The sequence below is a fragment of the Myxocyprinus asiaticus genome, chromosome 9 (genome assembly GCF_019703515.2).
Source record: "Myxocyprinus asiaticus isolate MX2 ecotype Aquarium Trade chromosome 9, UBuf_Myxa_2, whole genome shotgun sequence".
NCBI lineage: Eukaryota > Metazoa > Chordata > Actinopteri > Cypriniformes > Catostomidae > Myxocyprinus > Myxocyprinus asiaticus.
The window spans coordinates 579,672-602,783 of record NC_059352.1 but is presented as its reverse complement, the minus strand read 5'-3'; the positions used below and the strand labels follow the sequence as shown (position 1 = coordinate 602,783).

The window sequence follows — 23,112 nt, the reverse complement described above, 5'->3', positions numbered from 1 at the left end:
ATATATTTCTGTCACAGTTTTTCAGTTTAATGTGTCTAGTTAAATGGAGCTTTTATTTTGGTGGATGTTTTTGAAGGCTTCACTTCTTACCTCCACAAAAGCAGTTCGCTATATGGGGTAAAGTGTTGTGATGTAATGAAATAAATACTGTATAAATAGTCTGCGTGTGCTGCGCGCTTCAAAGTGAAGAAAGTACTCTGTCACACAGAGTGCACGTGATATTAATGATGTGTTTTAATGTGATTAATTGTGCATTTATACATTAATTTCATCCCAAATATGTCTCATTCCATGACATTCCGCATTTTATAGTTAATTCTGTTTTTCTGATTGAATTCTGCGATTCCGTCTGGGAAATCATAGGGCCCTAATTAAAGCAGTCCGCACAATTTATGCGCTACTTTTGAAATCTTCTAAATCCCACGATAGATTTGCGCGTAGAACAAATCTAAAATTTAAGTAGCTATTCACTGATAATCTTCACCTACCCTGCAGCTCTCAAATCAAATATGGCACAGGTTTGACGTCATGACATTTGTTTACGAGAGACGTAAGAACTGTTGGTGCCTGAAGCAGAAAAAACTTTATTTTTGTAGCCCATACAACAGTCCTCATTCGCTTTGGTTGTACTATATTCTTAAATTCACTACTGCGTACGGGTTTGCAACAACATGAGGGTGAGTCAATAAATAATATTTTCATGACAATTATAAAACCGAAATCATATTTGATAATGAATCCGTTTTCTGCCAGCTTAATCAGATGGTATTACAGCTGGAACTCTGTGTGAGTGGTTGAAGATCCTGTCAGTTACTCACGTCTTATAACTTTCTCTCTCTGTGACAGATGTGCTGCTAAATGCAGGGCTGAGTTTGACTCACCTCCGTCACAAAATTTTGTCTCCGATCTGCCGCTATTGTGGTGACATCACCCGTCTAGCAGCGCTCAGTCATCAGGAACGATCATCCAGCTTTTCTGTGAAATGCCATCTCGCGCGTGTCGTGACTTGTACGCTAGCTTCATCCAGACTGGGAAATGCTCATGCTAACTCCAGTGGAGTTCCCATCCTGCTGTCATTCTAGTGTTCATTTGAGTCGACTCAATGCACATCACTTCTGACTGTTGCTAGTGTGCTGTAATGAACATTGTGAAGAAGAAACGGGCCGATGTTGGACTACACGTCATTCTGCACAAGATCCCATTGTTGTGACTGCAGGCGAGACGTGAGCATTGTGTGATGTTATCTCTCTGCAGTATCAGTCACTCACGGGTACATGCCTCAAACGTGTGCTTTAGATCAAGATCGAGTTACTGAACATCACATCAAATAAAACGCTAGTTAAAGATAATTCTAGAACAGTGATGTCCTCAACTTTTCTCGTGTGCAGAAGAATCTGCACGCGAGCCCGAACCCAAAGTCCTACTTGGAAAAACTGACTCGAACCTGGCGGACCTCTAACGTGAACCGCTGTTAAAGCGCTTACAACAGCGTATTTGCGCGTCACCGCTCAAGCGGTTTTTGCTGAGCTTTCCTACTCGGGGCCAGGGCCCTCCGTTTCAAAAACATGAGCTATAGTGAGAGTGCTACAGGTCACACATATAGATCTGTCTGTCTGTTTCTCAAGCATGTGCAGCTCAGACCAAGAAATCACTGGGTGTCTGAAGTCATATACACATGCTGTGCTTTTTTATGGGTGCTACTCTTTGCACCACATGCTGTCATCCTGTTTGAAGTTGATTCAGAATATGCAGTTCTCCTTTAATAGCTGAACAAGTTACATACACACTGACAGTAACAACAACAAAACTGGAAGTGATTCATTTTCCATTGAAGTTGAGCAGACTTGAACTGCAAATAAAAAGTGACCCGATGCAGCGATTTCTTCTCTGGAACAGATTTAAACATGGTGTACACTCGTATTGGTTGCCGAAAGCAGAATCATATGAGCCACAAATATTTAAAAACACAAAGTCGCAAGGGGTGGAAGACAAGAAGAACTTTGTGATTGAAGGCTGTTTCAATTCTGCGTCAATCTGCAGAACTTTCTATTAGTGGGCAACTGTCCGATATATAAATGTATTGCCAACGGCAATACATTTGCAGATACTTGGTATTTCTAAAAGTTCCTGTTGGGCCAATTTGTTTCTGAAGGGGTGAAGGTGCTAAGAATCGCTCATTTGCATGTTAAGGACCAAACTCTGTTTGTTTTTACGTGCCATCAAAGCCCCGTTCCCATCTAGAGTTCTGGTACTTTCCAAGAGCGACTTTCTGGAAGGACAACTTTTTAGAGGAACTACATTCCGGAAGAGACTTTACCCTTTTGCATATTACTATAAACCTATTTATTAATATACAGTTTATGTATAATAAAAAGGACACCATGCCTGTTTAATGTTTTCTGTATAGTAGATTCATGAATCGAGATGTTAACCAGTTCCAATGATTCCTTCAAATCTTTATCTGTCACTCTAGAGTACTTCTTAACCTCATTGAGCATTCTGCGGTGTTCCCTTTGAGTCATCTTGACTGGACGGCCACTTCTAGTGAGAGTACCTATAGTACTAAATCATCTCCATTTATAGACAGTTTGTCTAACTGTGGACAGATGAATATCTAATGTCTTCAAGATAACTTTGTGTCCCTTTCCAGCTTTATACAGCAACAATACTTGATCGCAGGTCTTCGGAGACCTTTTTTGCGAGGCATGGTCCACGTCAGCAGATGCTTCTTGTGAGCAGCAAAACATTAATATTACTCTTATATTGTACCTTTAGAAGGAGCATGCTTGTATGCATTACATGTCCATGAGCTGCTTCTTTTTGAACAATAAATATTTAAGAGAATGTGCATACAAATATTCCATGTAATCTCTAAATTGATGTGAGCTTATTAAAACTGCATACATACAGTGCTAATATTACAAGAATTCGAAGAATACTTGATGAATGGAAAACTGTCACACGGTCAACTATCAAATATAGTCATAAATACAGTAGATATGTACGATCTATTCATAGAAACACCATTCACACTCTTTAGTTATTTATCTTTTGGTTCTGTTTATCAGTCTCTCACTTACCCTCTGCTCTCCATTATCAAACACGGTAGACGCATATCAGTGAGCGGCGGCTATTTTTGTATCCATTAACAGTTCCTGTCTGTGTGTGTGAGTTAATAATTAACCAGACTGGCAGTGTGCCAGGTGAGGGTAAAACTAGTCTAGACACACAACTTCACTCTCACTGTCTATCAGCCATTTGCTGGTGTCTGTTGGCAGAGCTTTGCGGCAAGATTGGCTTTATTTCTCAGCTATTCAGTAGTTTGAAGGCACTGGCGTGCCAACGTGGATTTACACTCAAAGTCAAGCTGAAGAAATCCAACCTCAGGTCAACTTTATCCTCCGAACCCTCTCAAATCTCACAACACACCAGTGGGTGGAGTGAAATAAACCAACGGGAAGTTATTAGCTGTTTCTCCTAGAAATAAAGCATGATAGTTGTGTTTCAAAACCTGGTGTGGTGCCTACTTCAGCAGCATTCATGGGCGCTTTTGGAAGACTCGAAGCCCGAGTTTTGTTGGCTAAAGATTTGTGGCCTGTCAGTGGCGATGTGAATGTCGAGTAGTCTTTGAGAACGTTGTAGGTTTGTCTGACGTTTTGGTTCTTTTGTTTTCAGTGTGACCTTCACAGAGGGTCTCTGTGTCTGGAGCCATAAATAGCAGATGGGTGGGGGGGGGATATAGAAGTACCCCTGAGAGAACCCAACCCTCTCAAACTCAACCCACCGCCACAGACACACATTTGATTTCATTAGTTATTTGCCATGTCCAATCCTGCATCCCCCTCCGTGTCCTCTGTGTCTGTCTCACTCGTGAATTTAAGTAGAAGACCGGGTGTTTCATCATCATTCCTGAGAAAACTGCAGTCATACTCTGAACTGTGCAGCACTCAACGTGTGAGCGCGCGAGTGTGAGCGCGCGAGTGTGAGCGTGCGTGTGTTGAGAGACTTCACTATAATTTGTGGGCAAAATTGTCCCCAAAAGTGGGCTAAATCTAACTAAACCTTTGGGGACATCATTAATTAAAAAACGATTCAGAAATGGAAAAAGATCAAAGTTTTCTTTTGGGGTTTGGGTTATTTTGTAGTCATTTATAATTCGCTTTATGTAAAATCAATAGAAGTGTATGGATGTTACAAGGGATGGGTGATATGCAAGTATATCGTGATATTTTTTTAATAAAAATATCGTGAAAATATTTCTTTCATATCGCCCGGCCCTTGTACCATCCATACACTTCCTTATGATATAATGAGATAAATATTTAGTTTGCATGTGTGGTGCGCTTCAAACGTGAGCACTTGTGAATGTGTGGAGACGCCGGCTGTACGTACACGATAAACACCGTCATGAGCATCGAGCGCTCTGTTTAGCAGAGGACAGTGAACGGAGAACAAATTCACTTTGCAGCGCGAGGCACAAACGGAGTACATATTTAATTAAATAGCAGCCTTTTGCAGTTTAATAATCACTTTGAGTCACGTAGCGACCGGCTTTTCCGGAGTGACCGTCATAAAACAGAAACACTTCAAAATAAAAGCTCAATTTATTAAAATATTTATCACTACTGTGAAGTTATGTAATATTCACTGTAATACTACTACTAATAATATAATAAGAAGAAATGAATAGTAATTGTTGAAAATTAAATGTTCCGTTTTCATTTGATTTAAAGTTTTAATTTATTTAAACAACATTGTGATGATAAAATTGAAAAACTGTAGATATGGACTGTGTATCGGTGAGTACCAAAAATGAAGTATCATACTCGTTCTCAAAAAAATGGTATCGTGACATCCCTGTCAAAACGCATATTTAACCTATTGCCGACTGTATTAGATATAGTTGCATGTTTAAAATAGGAGCTGTTTTATAATTCCTATTCTCTCGGATAGCTGCAGAACAAGGGTAGGACGGTGTCCGCAACTTCTTGACAGATGTCAAGATGGCTTCACGGTGTGGTGTGTGTGTGCATGCACGAGAGAGAGCCGAAAGAGCATTTTCAATGCAGAAATAATGCAAAAGCAACTAATGACAAAGTTTACAAACGTCATCTGTGTGTCAGATAAAGTGTATTTGCCGCACGACCTCTGACTGGAACGGGCATTCTGTACCATGTGGTGACGTTTTGCATAAGCATGACAAACAATACTTGAACATTTGACACATTTTTACAGGAATATCATTTTAATCACAGCACACAAACATTCTGACCAATGAGGGGACAGTTTGCTCACATGTGACTTTTATTAGCACCATTTTGGTCAGTTTTGAAATGTTGCCTTGTGAAATTGAACCGAACCAAGATGAAAATGCAACGTTGTAACAATTTTAGCCCCCGTTTCGAAACAAATCGAGCGAACTATAGGTCTGAAAACGCCCCAAGTGTCTGTGTGTCAGGACGTACTCTTATAGTTGCTCTTGGATTGAGGATTGGTCATCTTGTAAACATGAAGTTTAACTCCAGTACGATGATCATATGAAATATGACATCAGACACTGTCTTTATGTCTGTGTCGTGGAATATCAGATACTCTGAAATCTCTTAAGTAGATGTAATATGGGTCAGTGTTAATTTCATGACTCATCATTTCTGTCAGATTTCTGGAATGAAACCGAAATGATTTGACTGAAGGAAGATTGTGACGTTTCGGTTCTCAAATCTCAATCAAATACACTGACATTCTTGGCCATCATATTTGAAGTTTGAGATGGTAAAAATTATTTAATGTCGCTCCTGTATTTTAATAGTTAGAGCTGTTCTGTGTGTGTGTGTGTGTGTGTGAGAGAGAGAGAGAGAGAGAGAGAGAGAGAGAGAGAGAGAGAGAGAGAGGGATTGTGTTTGTGTGAGTGAGAGTGTGTGTGTGTGATTGATTATGTGAGTGCGCGTGTGTGTGTGAGAGATTGTGAATGTGTTTGTGTGATTGATTATGTGAGTGTGTGTGAGAGAGAGATTGTGATTTTGTGTGTGTGTGTGTGTGTGTGTGTGTGTGTGTGTGTGTGTGTGTAGAGAGAGGGATTGTGTGTGTGTGAGTGTTTTTGTGTGATTGTGTGTGTGTGTGAGAGATTGTAAGTGTTTTGTGTGTGTGATTGTGTGTGCGCGTGTGTGTGAGAGATTGTGAATGTGTTTGTGTGATTGATTATGTGAGATTGTGTGTAAGAGAGATTGTGATTGTGTGTGTGAGAGATTGTGATTGTGTGTGAGAGATTGATGTGTGTGTGTGTGTGCATGCGTGTTTGTGTGATTGTGTGTGTGTGTGTGAGAGAGATTGTGATTGTGATTGTCATGTGCGAGATGTGTGTGTGTGTGTGAGAGAGAGAGAGAGATTGTGATTGTGTGTGTGTGTGTGTGTGTTTGTGAGAGATTGTGAGTGTGTGATTGTGTGATTGATTGTGTGTGTGAGTGTGTGTACTGTATGTTCTTTTGCAGCATGTCTAGACTGCAGAACAAAGGGCAGTTCATAGTTGCAGGGAACAAACACTGGCCCTCTGCCTCTAAAACACACACACACACACACACACACACAGCTGACTCTGAAGTCAGACAGCAGTGTGTGTGTGTGTGTGTGTGTGTGTGGGATGGAGGTTAGCATATATCAGTGAATAATGTGCATAATGATGAGACTGAAGTGAGTTATGGTTCTAGAATCATTTAACATGTTTGTTATGTGTTTCTGGTCATTTGTGTTACAGACACACATCAGTGTTACACTCATGTAATAACATCTCACAAAATCAGTTTTCTGCACAATAACGTTCTGATAAAGGTATAGTCTTGCATGAAGATGGGTTTGACTTCATGATAGCCCTCATTTGAGTTTATTTAATTGATTATACAATTATAATTAACTGTTATTGAGATGAGCACATCTTCCTTCATTTTTGTAGTTTTGTAATTTAACAGAATTACACGCTTCATATCAGAGCCCACTTTCTGTAAAACTTATTTTTATTGGATTGTAATGGTTCTTAAACATCTTTTAGTTTTAAGCTGGTTTTAGCCATGAAAATAGCCATAGAAGAAACAAACACAGAATTAATATATTATAGATATTAGAATTAACGGAGTATTTTTTTTTTATACATGTATCATGGTATTCTTTGAAGTACCTTGGACTACCATGTAAATAACGTGGCATATGAATATGGTAATAATTCAGTAGTATGATGTATATCAAAGTACCATGATATCTCCGACCATTACTTGATCATGGTCCCACCGGAGTACTCTTTATACGGGTTTGATTATACACACATTAAACACACACACATACATTTTGCTTTAGTCTAGCAGTCTCATCTGAGTCTTAATTACTGTCTTGGTTTAATTCAGATGTATGTAAATGAGCATTTTGCATATGAGACACTACAGCTGCTGGGGTGTGAGGTCAGAGGTTAGAGGTCAGTGGTGAGACCAGCCTGGGTGGAGCTCTGCTCTGTGAATAAAGGCTTTGTGTGTGTGCGTGTGTGTATGCGTGTGTGTGTAAATCACGCAGTGTTTCTCACAGTCTGTGACATGAGTCGAGCAGCTGAGCTAGTGAACGTCTCACTACTGATCACTGAATATTTGTAAAACACTTTCAATGGCAGCTATGGAAACTGATCAGTTTGATTGATTGAGTCTGTCTGATGTTCTAGAGGGTTGCTCCTAAACTGAGTCACACATAATTTTATCAGATTTTTGGTTTCGCAAATAAGACTCATGTCATTGACTGTGACAGCAAAATTCTGGAATGTTGTCCCAACACGTCCCTGTATAAATGACTATTGTAATGTTTACCTTTTGTAATACGCACACATGAGTTGTTAAATGATTCAGTCCTCTGCTATGTTCAAGACTGACCTCTCATTCAGTGTCACTGGCTCAGAATTGTTTATGATAAAAAATAAATAAAAATGTACTGGTGAAAGATGAACATAAATGATGATGAAAGACAAAATATTAAATGTATTGAATCAATATTTACTGAGTAGTCCATTATTTTGTACATTGGGGTCAAAATGAAAATTTTCACCTGTGATTTTGAAGCAAAACTACAGGGCAAAAAAATAACCTTAGAAAGGTGTCAGTGTCGTTATTTTATTTTTACACAGAGATTGGTAGATCTATTACTAAAATCAGTTGAATTCAGCATCTCTTGTTGCATTATGTCAAAGGTGACAGTCCAAAAATGGGGAAAAAACACTTTTTTTTTGTGATTTATAGTTCCTATAACTCCAGAAGTATTAAAGATATCTTAATATCTTAAATTACACTTAAGTTGGTAGGCCTGCGTATCATCTATATCACATTTTCAGTGCCAAGGACCCCCAGTCATGATGTTTTCCTAGGCGAGGGACCCCTTCCCAAAACTATATAGGCAGCTACAGTATACATTATGTACACTCACCCATTTTTATTCTCTGAGGAAAATAGTGATTACAACAATAAGTGGCAATTGTTTTTCTGAAATTAAATTATTAGCTTTTTTTATTGTACTGAAGCCAAAGCAAACTATTAGTATGTTTTCTTCACAATATTGGAATATTAGTGAAATTAGTGCATTTTAATGTTTATATTTGTATAGCATTTTTTGCAATAATTATTGTTCCAAAGCAGTTTTACAGGAAATTGTGTCATTCAACCAAAAAATCCCCAGAAAGATAATAAATACAATATGTACAATACAGGTACGTATGTATGTTCATACCTGTTTATGAACATACTGTATATACATTGCAATGAAAGAGAAATGAACATTAAAAAAATAAATATATAATATTAGTATTATTATTATTATAATATATATATTTTCTTATATATAGAAAATTAAGAGTTAATTTTCTAAATTTTCTGTGGACCCCCTCGCGGCCCCCTGGGGGTCCTCGGAGCCCAATTTGAAAACCCCTGATCTAGAGATGCTCATTAAAAATTTGTCCTGTAGTTTTTGTCCCAAATCATTGGCATAAATTGTCATTTTGACCCCCTGTACAAAATAAAAAATACTCTGTAAATATTCATCCATTGCATGCAACATTTCCTCTTTCATCATCATTTATGTTTATCTTTCTTTAGAAAAAGTATTAAAAATTAAGATTTCAGCCGGGGAAGTTTCTGAAATTTGGTTGATTTGACATGGAATGATTCCCTGAGTCTCACTGAAGTCGATTCCTGTTTTTTTTTTTTTTTTTTTTTTTTTTGTGGTTTTCTTTACCGCTTCTGCACTGTTCTCTTGAGTCGCACTGTTTTCGCTTTCAGTTTGTCTGAAATTTAATCAAGTGTTTGTGGGAACACTTTCGTTTATTGCCATGAAAATCCTCCTGAATGACCTTTGCTCTCGGAGTACTCGCGCCTGAACTCTTGTGTTTGAGCAGCGAGTTTGGGAGTGTTTGTATTTCTGTGCGTTTTCGTTTTCATCAGGTTGTCTTGTCTGAGAACACAGACGGGCGTCCGCGGTCACACGACATGTTAATAGTGTTGTGTCTGAGGGTGACAGGTATGATAGCTTCTCAGGAATGACAAGGAAGGGAAACCAGCTCTCTCTCTCTCACACACACACACACACACACACACACACACACACACACACACACACACACACACACACATACATACATACATATATGTGTGTGTGTGCATTGTAGTGTTTAGACACTGGTCTGGTGTGTGTGTGTGTGTGTTCTCATTGGTTAGAATAACAGTGAGTGTGTGACTCGTGGACTGCAGACACACAGCTGATAAAGGTTGAATTTTCATATTCCTCAGACACATTCACATTCAGCACAGACAAACCGAGAGCTTGTGTGGTGTTTCTGGTGCATACTTCAGTACACACTAACAGTATATGCTCTGCTAGTGATGAGAACGTACATACTTAAGTATATACAGTGGCAAGAATTAGCTGGTTTTCTGCATTAATTGGTAATAAAATGTGATCTCATCTTTATCAAAGTAACAAGACAAACACAATGTGCTTAAGCTAACAACACACAAACAATTATAATCTTTCATGTCTTTGAGCATTAAACCTAACCCTTTGGTATGATGTTTTCATGTTGGTATGCGGTGCCCTTTTTATGCCATACATAGTGCTGCGTGTTCTTCCTAAACAATTCAACATTAGATTCATCAGTCCACAAAACATTTTCCCAGTAGCGTTGTGGAGTGTCAAGGTGGTCTTTGGCAAACTTCAGGCAGCAGCAATGTTTTTATTGGAAAGCAGCAGCTTCCTTCGTGATGTCCTGCCATGAACACCATACCTGTTTAATGTTTTCAGTATAGTAGACTCATGAACAGAGATGTTAACCAGTTACAATGATTCCTTCAAGTCTTTATCTGTCACTCTAGGGTTCTTGTTTACCTCATTGAGCATTCTGCAGTGTTCCCTTTGAGTCATCTTGACTGGACGGCCACTTCTAGTGAGAGTACCTATAGTACTAAATCATCTCCATTTATAGACAGTTTGTCTAACTGTGGACAGATGAATATGTAAACTCTTCAAGATAACTTTGTGTCCCTCTCCAGCTTTATGCAAAGCAACAATTCTTGATCGTAGGTTTTCTGAGAGCTTTTGTGAGGCATGGTCCACGTCAGAAGATGCTTCTTGTGAATAACAAACTCAAAATGTTTGAGTGCTTTTTATAAGTCAAAGTAGCTCTAACCCACACCTCCAATCTCGTTTCATTAATTGGATGCCAGGTTTGCCGCCAACTGACTCTAATGAGCTTTTGTTGACGTCATTAGCCTAGTGGTTCACTTACTTTTTCCGACCTACACTGCGACTGTTTGAATGATGTATTCAATATGTACAAGAACAATACAATAATTTGTGTCATTAGTTAAAACAGATCGTGTTTGTTCATTATTGTAACTTAGATGATCAAACCAGATTTTAAGACAAATTTATGCATTAATGCAGATGATTCCAAAGGGTTCACTTACTTTTTATTGCCACTGTAATAAGGTAGTATGCCAGTATTGGGACATGATACCATGTCATAAAATTGCTTCTTCATATCTCAGACCCCTTTTGGCACATTGTTTGTGTTTGCAAGTGCATAAATTAACATTTAACTAATTAACATTAGCATAAATTCTTGAACTTTAAAGCAACTTAATTTATTACTTAAAGGTTCATACAAAAAAAACTGCTGTGGTAGCTCAGTTTCATGTTCCTTGTTATTTTGATTCAATTGTAAAAAGCAAAAAAGAAATTCCATGGTGCAATGAGCAGTCCAAAGAGCATGCACTGATGCACACTTCAAAGACTTCACCATACAAGTTATATTTATTATGTTTAATTCAATTACATCATTGCATTGTAGTTAATTCCCTCATTAAATACGTTAAGTTCAGTATTGTATCTTTGTCTTTTTGTCTGAGAAAAGTTCAAAGACTTTTTATTTTATTTTATTCAAATCCAAGTTCATGATGTTGTGATTCGCCTCAGAGCTGTTTGCTTTTGTTCATGACTTTCAACTCTTTTATAAAGGATTTTATGAAATCAATGTGGAAAAATTGAATAGGAAAAATACTTCCGGAACCAAGATGGCTAAAAAAGAGGGCGTGCACTGTTGTGCTCTTTTGGATGCAGCTTTTGTGGTGATCTGTTTGACGTGGTTGTCTGTATCTATAACTGGCTGATTATATGAACGATTGTCTTCATAATACTAGTGCAGTTGTAAATGTAAGTAATGTCATCCTTAAACGTCTCAAGTGATACATATTAAAGTGTGAAAACCATCACTGGTTATACTGATGATTGTGTTTTCTCTCACCCCGCTGACAGGCATGATTTGCCCTCATGTCACGTGTGTCTGTGTCTGTGTGTGTGTCTGTCTCTCTATCTGTGTGTGTGTCTGTCTCTCTGTCTGTGTGTGTGTGTCTGTCTGTCTGTCTGTCTGTCTCTCTCTGTGAGTGTCTGTGTGTGTGTGTGTGTGTGTGTGTGTGTGTGTGTCTCTGTGTGTGTGTGTGTGTGTGTCTGTCTCTCTATCTGTGTGTGTGTGTGTGTGTGTGTGTGTGTCTGTCTCTCTATCTGTGTGTCTGTCTCTCTATCTGTGTGTCTGTCTCTCTATCTGTGTGTGTGTGTCTGTCTCTCTATCTGTGTGTGTGTCTGTCTCTCTGTCTGTGTGTGTGTGTCTGTCTGTCTGTCTGTCTCTCTCTGTGAGTGTCTGTGTGTGTGTGTCTGTCTCTCTATCTGTGTGTGTGTCTGTCTCTCTATCTGTGTGTGTGTCTGTGTGTGTAATATCTGTGTGTGTGTGTCTGTCTGTGAGTGTCTGTGTGTCTGTCTGTGTGTGTGTGTCTGTCTGTGTGTGTCTGTCTCTCTATCTGTGTGTGTGTCTGTCTCTCTATCTGTGTGTGTGTCTGTCTCTCTATCTGTGTGTGTGTGTCTGTCTCTCTAGTCTGTGTGTGTGTGTCTGTCTGTGAGTGTCTGTGTGTCTGTCTGTGTGTGTGTGTGTGTGTGTGCGTGCGTGTCTGTCTCTCTATCTGTGTGTGTGTCTGTCTCTCTATCTGTGTGTGTCTGTGTCTGTCTGTCTCTGTGTCTGTCTCTCTATCTGTGTGTGTGTCTGTCTCTCTATCTGTGTGTGTGTGTCTGTCTGTCTGTCTGTCTCTCTCTGTGAGTGTCTGTGTGTCTGTCTGTCTGTCTGTCTCTCTCTGTGAGTGTCTGTGTGTCTGTCTGTGCGTGCGTGCGTGTCTGTCTCTCTATCTGTGTGTGTGTGTGTGTGTGTGTGTGTGTGTGTGTGTGTGTGTCTGTCTCTCTATCTGTGTGTGTGTGTGTGTGTGTCTGTCTGTCTGTCTGTCTCTCTCTGTGAGTGTGTGTGTGTGTGTGTGTGTGTGTGTGTGTGTGTGTGTGTGTGTGAAAAGCTGACAGTAATTTACGCCAAAACCAGAGCAGAAACTTATATAAACACATTCCAGACATCTTTGAACGCTTCGCACAATCTGCAGATGGGCCTAAACCCAAGTTAAACTATTTCCTTGAAGGATTGCAAAGAAGAAGAATGAATAAACATGTCGAAGGTTTACTTTTTGCACAACACTGATGATAAAGACTTCCGTCCTCCAGTGCGACAGAATGGAAGTTAATCAATGTAATATTATGAAATGCAGGCTGGAATGTTCGCTCAAACAGGGGAAGAGAGGTTGGAATGTTATTTTGCCCCGGGGCAGGAAGGTGCACCTGGCATCTGCCCTAAACACAAACACTGACTGGAACTGATCAAACAACCCCGAAAACCATCAATGAATGAGGACAAAGTGTCTCGTAATGTGAGCACGTTTTCCTTGTTTACATTCAGAGATATTTTTGTCACTGTCACAACAAATTTTAAATCAGAGGAGGTCACCTTGTCATTGTCGTCCACGTATGTATGAGTGTTTTACATTTCGTCTGAGCATACAGTATGTGCATCATGATCGGTGCTTTAGTTTGATGCTATGTTATTTGTATGTTGACCTTTAATTCTTTAGATAAGTAGTATGCGACATTTTGTGTCTGCAGTCTCGTATGTTTGTCTGGCAGTGTTGGCATGTGTGTCAATGTTCTTAGTTAGCAGCTACGTCTGGATGAGTGTTTAGACGGCCCGTCCTGCTGTCAACAATTCTGGTTTTATCAGTATTACTTCAACTGCCTCATTAAAGCATAGCTTGCATTGTTTACTGCAGTTTCCCCCACAGGCATGTCTGAACAGCTTCACACAAACATACAAACATGTTCAGACAGTTCTTCAAGGCCCACCTGCGCCACCCCAGCCCCCGCTAGACCAAACACAAGCGTCTGCAAAACAAACGTCTGCTTATCCAAACATGCACATCTGAACTTGATCTAGAGCTCCAGATATAATGTGCACATAAATGCTCGCTGAGTTCCTGGCAGAGGCTGTCCTGGTTAATCCAAAGCTGGTGAAGTCCTGCGACAAGTTCTAGCTGAGGAATATTGCTGTACCAGCAGAGTTGGGATCACCCTGAAGCCTGTCCTTTACACACACACACACACACACACACACACACACACACACACACACACACACACACACACACACACACACACACACACACACACACATTGAACTACACATCTAGAATTTTTGAATGATCTAAAACACACAGGCTTATCAGAATCACTTCTCATACAAAACAAACACACTAAGTGAAGCCATACACGTCGCTGTAGAAGTTTTGGCTGATACGACTAGCCAGAAATTGTCTATATAATTACTGATTTGATAGCTGATTGTAGCACGGAGGAGGGCCAGGCCGGAATGACGCACGCCCGGACCTCAATCAGCCTGATGAGGCGAGCGAGGGATAAAGGGGACCGGAGACTGCAGTTCACGAGAGAGAGAGAGAAAAGAGAAACTCACTCACCGGTTCTCTGATCGCATGGTCCTCAATCACTCCTCCAGCCTCACAGGTGGACGACAGCCGCTCCTCCCCGGGTGGACCGGAGTCAAACTTCCGACCCCCAGCAGGCAGAATGCCCCTCTGGTCATGGCAGCGGCCCTACCACTCCAGGTGGTCGGGAAGTCGATTCCCTCCTCCACTCGCGGACGGCAGTCTTCCCTCGACCCCTCCGTGTTTCTGCCGGCCGGCAGGGTACTCCTCCGGCCCTGGCAGCGGCTCCATCACTCCAGGCAGTCGGGGAGTCCAGTCCCTCCTCGCCTCGCAGATGGCGGTCGGGGTACTCCGTCCCCCGGTGGATGGCTGCGGCGCTCCCCTGGGTGGATGGCAGTGTCGAGGACTCTACGACGGGCATCCCTCCTCCCTCCCGGGTTTCGGCACCAACGTAAAGGGGTTAAAGGGAAGGGAGGAGGTGAGAACCGGCTTGACAATATAAATAAGTTTAATGATAAACTTAAACACACAAACACATACAGGGCAGCTGCCCATAGTGTTTTCCCCTCTCTCTCTCTCTCTCTCTCTCTCTCTCCAACTGCCACCTTTTATCCCTCGCTCGCCTCATCAGGCTGATTGAGGTCCGGGCATGTGTCATTCCAGCTCGGCCCCGCCCTCCTCCGCACTACACTGATATTATTCATCTATATATTATCTTTTAAAAAGTACTGTTCCAATCCAGAATTTTACATGCTTGAGATGCAATCAGACATCAAACATTTTGATGTACAGTAGAAAATATTGATAATTGTGTAGTATTTAAAAATGAACCCCATCAGGGTGATCTAGTATCACCCAGAAGGCGTTTATGTTGTCAAAATGAGCAGGTGACTAGATTATTCTGCTTATTTTATTTTTATTTTTTTTTCATGTTTGACCTACTCCCTCTAGATGCTTAATGCCATTTTTATGCCGTGTTGCTCATATCAGTTGTCAGTTGAGGGCGCTATTTTGCTGCTGTTGTTTTTGACAACCACTTCTGCTCGTGTCGGTCTCAAAGCTCATTTGTTATCTTTGGAGGGCGGGGTTTTGGAAAGAGTGGGCGTGGCTAATTCAACGGCTCAGTTTGTGGAAATTCTAGATTGGCTAAAATCGCTTGCAGCACCTTCAAGGACACAAACTTTTGTTAAAACAATAATTATTAAATAAATTAATAATCATAATGAATTTCTTAATTATAATTCCTTAAACTGTGTGTTGTATAGTGATATACACAGTAGCTGGGTTTCACATAGAATGTATTTTAACTTGACTGGAACACTGTATTGACCAATCAGCATCCAGAATCAAAACTTTCAGTTTATAATTACTGATAAATAAAACTCAATACACAGTCTCCTCTCAGATGCCTGACCAAAATAAGCAGACACCCCAAAAGTTCCCACGGACACTCTGTGAATTCCCACAGTCGTGTTTCTCTGTGACTGTGAGCGCTCATAATTCAGTGAGAGAGGGGATGTGTGTCTCTCTCTCTCTCTCTCTTTGTGTCTCTCTGTCTCTCTCTCTCTTTGTGTCTCTCTCTCTCTCTCTCTCTCTCTCTCTTTGTGTCTCTCTCTGTCTCTGTGCTGTCATTCCCATGGAAATTTGCAAGCAAATTGTGATGTCCTGTGACCTCTCCCTCTCTCAGACACACTCACGCATCACATACACACATTAAGCACCACACCCCTGAGGCGCGTGTGTGTGTGTGTGTGTGTGTATGTGCTATAGTTTGGGGACGTCCTCAATTGCAAAATTAATGAATACAGCAAATACTGTTTTATTATTATTATTATTATTATTATTATTATTATTATTATTATTTAAAAAAATAGTTTGTCTTTTAGTCTATAGTAATTATAATTCGCTTTATATATAATAAAACTTTATGGAATGTCCCCATTTCCAGAGTCAAACTAAATGTGAGAGAAACTCCTTTTGGGAACATTTGGGGACATCTACAACATATACAACCCCAATTCCAAAAAAGTTGAGACAGAATGAGAAATGCTAATAAAAACAAAAAGGAGTGATTTGTGAATTATATTCACCTTTTGCTATATTGAAAACACTACAACTAAACAAATTGGCCCGGTTGCTAGGGAGGGTAGAGTCACATGGGGTAACCTCCTCGTGGTTGTGATTAGTGGTTCTCGCTCTCAATGGGGCGTGTGGTAAGTTGTGTGTGGATCGTGGAGAGTAGCATGAGTCTCCACATGCTGTGAGTCTCTGCGGTGTCATGCACAACGAGTCACGTGATAAGATGCGCTGATTGACGGTTTCAGAAGCGGAGGCAACTGAGACTTGTCGAGTAACTACGCCACCACAAGGACCTACTAAGTAGTGGGAATTGGGCATGCCAAATTGAGGAGAAAAGGGGAGAATTTTTTTTTTTTAAATGTACAGTCATTTCAAATCAGTTGATTGCAACACATGCTAAAGTTGAGACAGGGCAATTTAAGACTAATAACAATTTGACAAGTTGAAATAACAAGGTGATGTGAAACAGGAGATGTTAAACAGGTGAGACAATCGTGTCATAGTATATAAGGAGCCTCCAAAAGCAGTCCTTCAAGATCAAAGATCATTCGAGACTTGTCGATTTGCCAACAGATGTTTCAGCAAATAATCCAGCACTTTGAGAACAATGTTCCCCAAAGACAAATTGAAAGCATTTGGGGCATTTCACCCTCTACAGTGCACAATATAGTTAAAAGATTCAAGGAATCTGGTCAAATCTCGGTCATAAAGGGCAAGATGAAAACCACTTCTGTGCGTGATCTCTGATCCCTCTGACGTCACTGTCTTAAAACATCATTCATCTATAATGGATATCATGAACATGGGCTTGGGATTACTTTAGTAAACCTATGTTAGTCAACACCACTCGCTGCTGCATCCACAGATGCAAGTTAAGACTTTACTATGTAAAGGAGAAGCCATACATCAACACTGTCCAGAAGCACTGCCGACTTCTCTGGGCTCGGTCTCATCTGAGATGGAAAGTAGAACAGTGGAACTGTGTTTTTTGGTCCGATGAGTCCACATTTCAAAAAGTTTTTGAAAAACAAAGAGGAAAATGACCATCCAAGCTGTTATCAGCGTCAGGTCCAAAAGCCAGTGTCTGTATGAGCCAAGGGTGTGTCAGTGCCCATGGCATGGGTAACTCGCACATCTGTGAGGGCACCATTAATGCAGACAGATATGTAAAAATTTGAGCAACATATACTGCCATCCAGCACCATCTTTTCCAGAGATGTCCCTGCATTCGCGTCAGAGCGCCACTTTAAACTTACCATGAAAAGCGATTAAAGACAAAAACGTCTCGTTCTGTGTTTTGGTGTGCTTCTGTGATAATTAAAATGTGCCTTACATAGGCTGAAAAATACCTGATTTCTATCACAAGTCCCATGTGTGCTTGTTTTATACATTTAAATTTTATCAGTGACAGGGAAGCGCTGTCAGAGATTCTTTTAATTAATAAGATAACAATCTCCGCAGCTCTATCATAGGAGAGTATTACGACAGTTCCGCCCATAGAATCTCAGTGGGACCGCCGTGTTATGCTATTTTATGCTACGCTTTTTGGGTCATCTTGATAGAAGGGCTTTGCCGCTGTGTATGTTTAAGTGTGCATCAGTGTAATGACTCGGGCGGACACATTATAAAGGTTCTGCTCTGCTGAATTAACGGTAATTGCGTTAATCGCTATTAAGAAACACTGCCGCGTTAAACGTACACATTTAAGGTTTTTTTTGGGGGGGGGGGGGATTTTTTTTTCTCCCAATTTGGAAAGCCCAATTCCCAATGCGCTCTAAGTCCTCGTGGTCGCATAGTGATTCGCCTCAATCCGGGTGGCGGAGGACGAATCCCAGTTGCCTCCGCATCTGAGACAGTCAACCCGCGCATCTTATCACGTGGCTTGTTGAGCGCATTGCCACGGAGACATAGCGCATGTGGAGGCTTCACGCCATCCACCGCGGCAACCACGCTCAATTCACCATGCGCCCCACCGAGAACAAACCACATTATAGCGACCACGAGGAGGTTACCCCATGTGACTCTACCCTCCTTAGCAACCGGGCCAATTTGGTTGCTTAGGAGACCTGGCTGGAGTCACTCAGCACACCCTGGGATTCGAACTAGTGAACTCCAGGGGTGGTAGCCAACATTTAAGGTTTTTTAAAACGTTCAAAAATATACACATTTATTTTTATTTTACTAATATACTACATATACTAACAATAGAAGTCTATGATATGTCCCCTTGTAGATAGCTAGATCAATGTGTGTGTTTGTATGCTTGTTCTATTTTGCAAACAGAAGACCAATACACAAACATACACACACACACACTCTCCCTTGTGTGTCTGTCTGCTGACTCTGTCTAGCTCGACTGTGACCGATGATGACTTGAGAGAGAGAGAGGGCAGGGGGGAGCTCTGACCCCTCGTGACCCCTCCGTCACCCTCTGTCTGACCTGTGTGTGTGTGTGTGTGTGTGTGTGTGTGTGTGTGTGTGTGTCGTCTCATCAGCTGCTCACATCGGCTCTTTAAATAGACGTCACAGTGTCAATAATACAGTTCCCACAGACCGTTATATGACTGATTCTGTTTGTTTTTCAATATTATTTGTTATTGATTCTTTTAAAGATAACAAAACATCAAGCTAGACCAGACATCAGATTATAACAACAAAATTGTTTAACAGAAGTGACAAAGATCACAGAAAGACACATTATTGACACATAAACACACAGGCGTCTATAGAGGGACTCAGTTATTGTTTTCACTTATTAATGATGTAGTTAACAGCATACTGAACTTGAAAAGATTGAATATTTAGGCTAGTGTGTAATGCATAAGAACATTTCAAGTGCGTTTTTCATCACAATATTTCTGCCACTTTGCATGTCTTTTATTCATCATCGTTATTAGCCATTTTTGCCAAACATTGTGGATGCAACAGGGTTGACAAAATGTTTTAAAATAGATGTTTTTCAATTAAGTAATATAGTTTATTACAAGATACGCTTAAAAAACGTAAAACTTATCAAGTAAAATGACTAAACATTTAAAAAGAGTCTAATTATTTGATAAATCAGTTCACCTGCATGTGTTTAGACAAAGAACAAACAGTCATTATGACAGTGAGATGCCCAGCGTGTCTGGCACACTAGTAGTGGCATACTTCACATCCATACTTCTCATCAGCTGTCTCGCACTCTTTTTGTTCTCGTATGCAAAACGGATTCGCTGGAACAATTCAGTCTAGACCCACAGACCCATCCCCCGGTTACCCATCTGCCCCGTCCCGTCTGCCGTGTGTTCCTGTGGGAATGTTTGGAGGTGGTGTTGTAGTGTTAGTTTGACTCTGGATGTGAGAGGATTGAGTTGTGAACTAAACGTGTCGTCATGCAGCTTCATGCAGGAGAGCTTCATTCGCAGACGTGCATACAGACACAATGCAGCGGTGAGTCAAAATGAGCGTAACTGCACTTTTGTTTTACTGCTGCAGTTTTACCCTAATGATGTTGGTTGTGCTGACTGGCACATTGCAGACTGCTGTGGACTACATTTCTAGCATTGTGTTTATAGAAATACTGGAGAATAGGTTAAAAAAATACGATAAAACCTGTAGATATCTGAGCTTTATTGCTGAAGGTTTCCAGTGTGTGTTGTTGGTGAGGTATTTGTGCGGGTTTTTGTGGTTAAAGTTTTTGATGACGGTTTATTCTTGCAAAAAAAACATAGCTGACATGACATTTTCTATTCTCTTTTTTTAAAGTATTAACTGTGATGTTGGACTCTACACTGACTTGTGCTGTTAATGCCTATAAATGTGTAATATCTACGTATATATTTTGACTTGCTTCTTTCTTAGACTTAAAGTTCAGAATTAATTGGTGACGCTTTACAATAAGGTTGTATTTGTTAACATTAGTTAACTACATTAGTTAACCCTTTAAGCTCTAAGGGTGTTTTTAAAGATTTCCTGTTTTAGTTGTATACCCAAAAGTAAAGACTTATACCTTGACAAGGAGGGTTAAGTGTTTGGTATCATTAGCTGTTTCCATCAGCATTTCTTTTTGTATGTGTATTTTAGGATATCGCATAAAATCTGCGACACCAAGATGCGAATAAATCTCCAAAATGCGCATGGAAAACATATACGCTCACTTGAGGTGGATACGTTTTTTTATTCGATAAGAAGACATGCGCATAAACTATGATGGAAACAGATTTACCTTATAAGCTCCTATTGCATTTAACAGGAATACATGATGTGCATCAAAAAAATCATGTGACTCAATAATTCATTCATAACTGGACGAACCAGCGGACCAATCATCGCAACTGAATTATTGCCCTGGTCATTCTGAAATACCGGTGTCCTAAAAATCCAAAGCCTGAATAGAGTTTGCAGTGCAAATAAGATCAACACAAACTTGCACTTTTTCCCGAAGAGCAAGTTTATTGATACATTTAAAGAATATCTTATAGATCCACACCGCAAAGTCATGATGGAGGAACGCACACACACATAGTACTCCCAGAACTGTGTGACGCGCTATCATTTCCAGTCATGAAACGAGTTATTAATGTGTTTTGTGTGCACGTCCTAAACCGCAAGTATTTTATTAATAATAGAGTCACACAGTTGCTACAATTTCCCCGGAAGTGACAGTTTTGTTCTTTTGAACACAAGGGATGGAAACGCGGCTTTACCCGCACAATGTTTTTGCGATTTTGCATAAATTAAATTTGCAACTTGGATGGAAACATAGCTATTATAATGAAAACCTTTCACATTTTTTAATGATATAGATTATGGTAAATTCTGAGCCTCTCGGCCTAAGAAACTGGTGTAAAATAAATAAAAATAAAAAAAACTTGAGCCAAAAATGTTCTTTTTCCTTATTTTCTGATTTGACATTTATATATTTCTCGGTGTTCATAAGGTGGCTCTAAAAAACTGCTTTTGTTTTGTCAACTGTAACTTGAGTACAATTTTGTGTTGATACGACAAAGCAATCAAAAGTTACGAGATAGCATTACAGAAATAATTTATTTTAGTGTCCAAATGACTCTACAAACCAATAAAACAACAATTGCACATAAGAACTAATTACACATGCAAACACAACAATGACTAAAGGTTTGTATAGCATGCAGACATGATTTTAGTAATGAGATTTCACAGAATGAGTTTCATTCTGTGCCATTTGAGTCATCATTGAGTCTGTGTCATGTATTTGGCGCCATCTCCTGGTGGTCATATGTAACATTGTGCTTCATGTGGATTATCTAATGATCTATACATCTGATTATCTTGTGTGTGGACTTGTTTGAAAGATACTCGCCTCCTCTAAGTAATGATATGTGATATTTTGTTCCATTTGTTTCATGAAGTTAAGTGAAAATGCAGCATACAAGCAACACCAACATGCATGTCAAAGACATATACTCGGCTATTACTCACTATGTGAGTATAGTATGCGAGTAAAACAAATAGGCTGGTTGTATTCTACTCTTTCAGAGCTTTCCAACAACATATGACACATGACTATTTGATCAGTTTGATGTTTTTCTGTTTGCAATAATTTGTACAGTGCAATTTTTTTTAATAAATTATCAAAACGGAACACTTCTGATTTGTCTGCAAATTTTAAAGCACTTGTTCAGTTTTGGTCATAATGTCTACATGCATTGGAAAGTAGAGCTTATAAACTTTCAAACGATACCTATTTTGTGTTGGTCAAAGACTGCAGTTATTAATATTTTGACAATGATCTTTTTTTCTCATGGAGCCATCAGAGCTTAAAGTGTTAAGATGAACAATACTTTTATAGCATTTATTAGTGTTGGATAATATTAATTACAACATGTACCGATACATTTTTTTTAAATTAAATGTTGCACATGTTAACATTAGTTAATGCATTTACATGAACTAACAATTAATAATAGTGTTTTGATGAATTAACATTTACCAAGATTAATAAATGTTGTAAAAAAAAAAAGGTTTATTGTTAGTTCATGGTGCCAAATGCATTTACTAAGGTTAACAAATTAAACGTTATTGTAAAGTGTTACGAATTCATTTTAAAGCTGCTTAATGGAGCAGTTTTTGATGATGTGAGTTTATTAATTTTAGGTTTATTAGTAGTGGTTGTTTCTTGGATAAGTTTTATTCTGAGTGTTGAACAAGTGTTATGTCTCTCTCTCTCTCTCGCTCTCTCTCTCTCTCTCTCTCTCTCTCTCTCTCTCTCTCTCTCTCTCTCTCTCTCTCTCTCTCTCTCTCTCTCTCTCTCTCGGTGTACAGCCCAGTTGGAGTTTGTTCAGATTCTGGTGATTGTGGTGGTGATGATGATGATGGTGGTGGTCATCACGTGTCTGTTGAATCACTACAGACTGTCTGCTCGATCCCTCATGTCTCGGCATGGACAAGCACGCAGACAACACCTGCCCCTGCCGTCGGTAAGAACTACTGTATCTTTAACTACATGTCAGATCATAAACCAGTCAGTAATTAGATTAATTTCACAAACATTATAAAACATTACAGTGAGCAATTGAATCATCTAAGCCAATTCATTGAGGAATTGCACTTAACGATTCAGTCCTAGATTCAGACAAAATCTCTGCAAAAGCAGTACAACAACAAGACAGAGATAATAATAATAATAATAATAATAATA

The 23,112-nt window shown here is 39.7% G+C and overlaps 1 protein-coding gene across 2 annotated transcripts in view; it reads left to right on the top strand.

Moving 5' to 3' along the window:
- The window catches only part of pmepa1 (prostate transmembrane protein, androgen induced 1), a 44,240-nt gene that overhangs the window by 13,092 nt on the left and 8,036 nt on the right, over nt 1-23,112 (top strand). For both annotated transcript variants that reach the window (XM_051706125.1, XM_051706124.1), the window contains exon 2: nt 22,737-22,891. In XM_051706125.1, the coding sequence (XP_051562085.1) occupies nt 22,737-22,891 (155 nt within the window). The remainder of the gene's footprint in view (nt 1-22,736; nt 22,892-23,112) is intronic.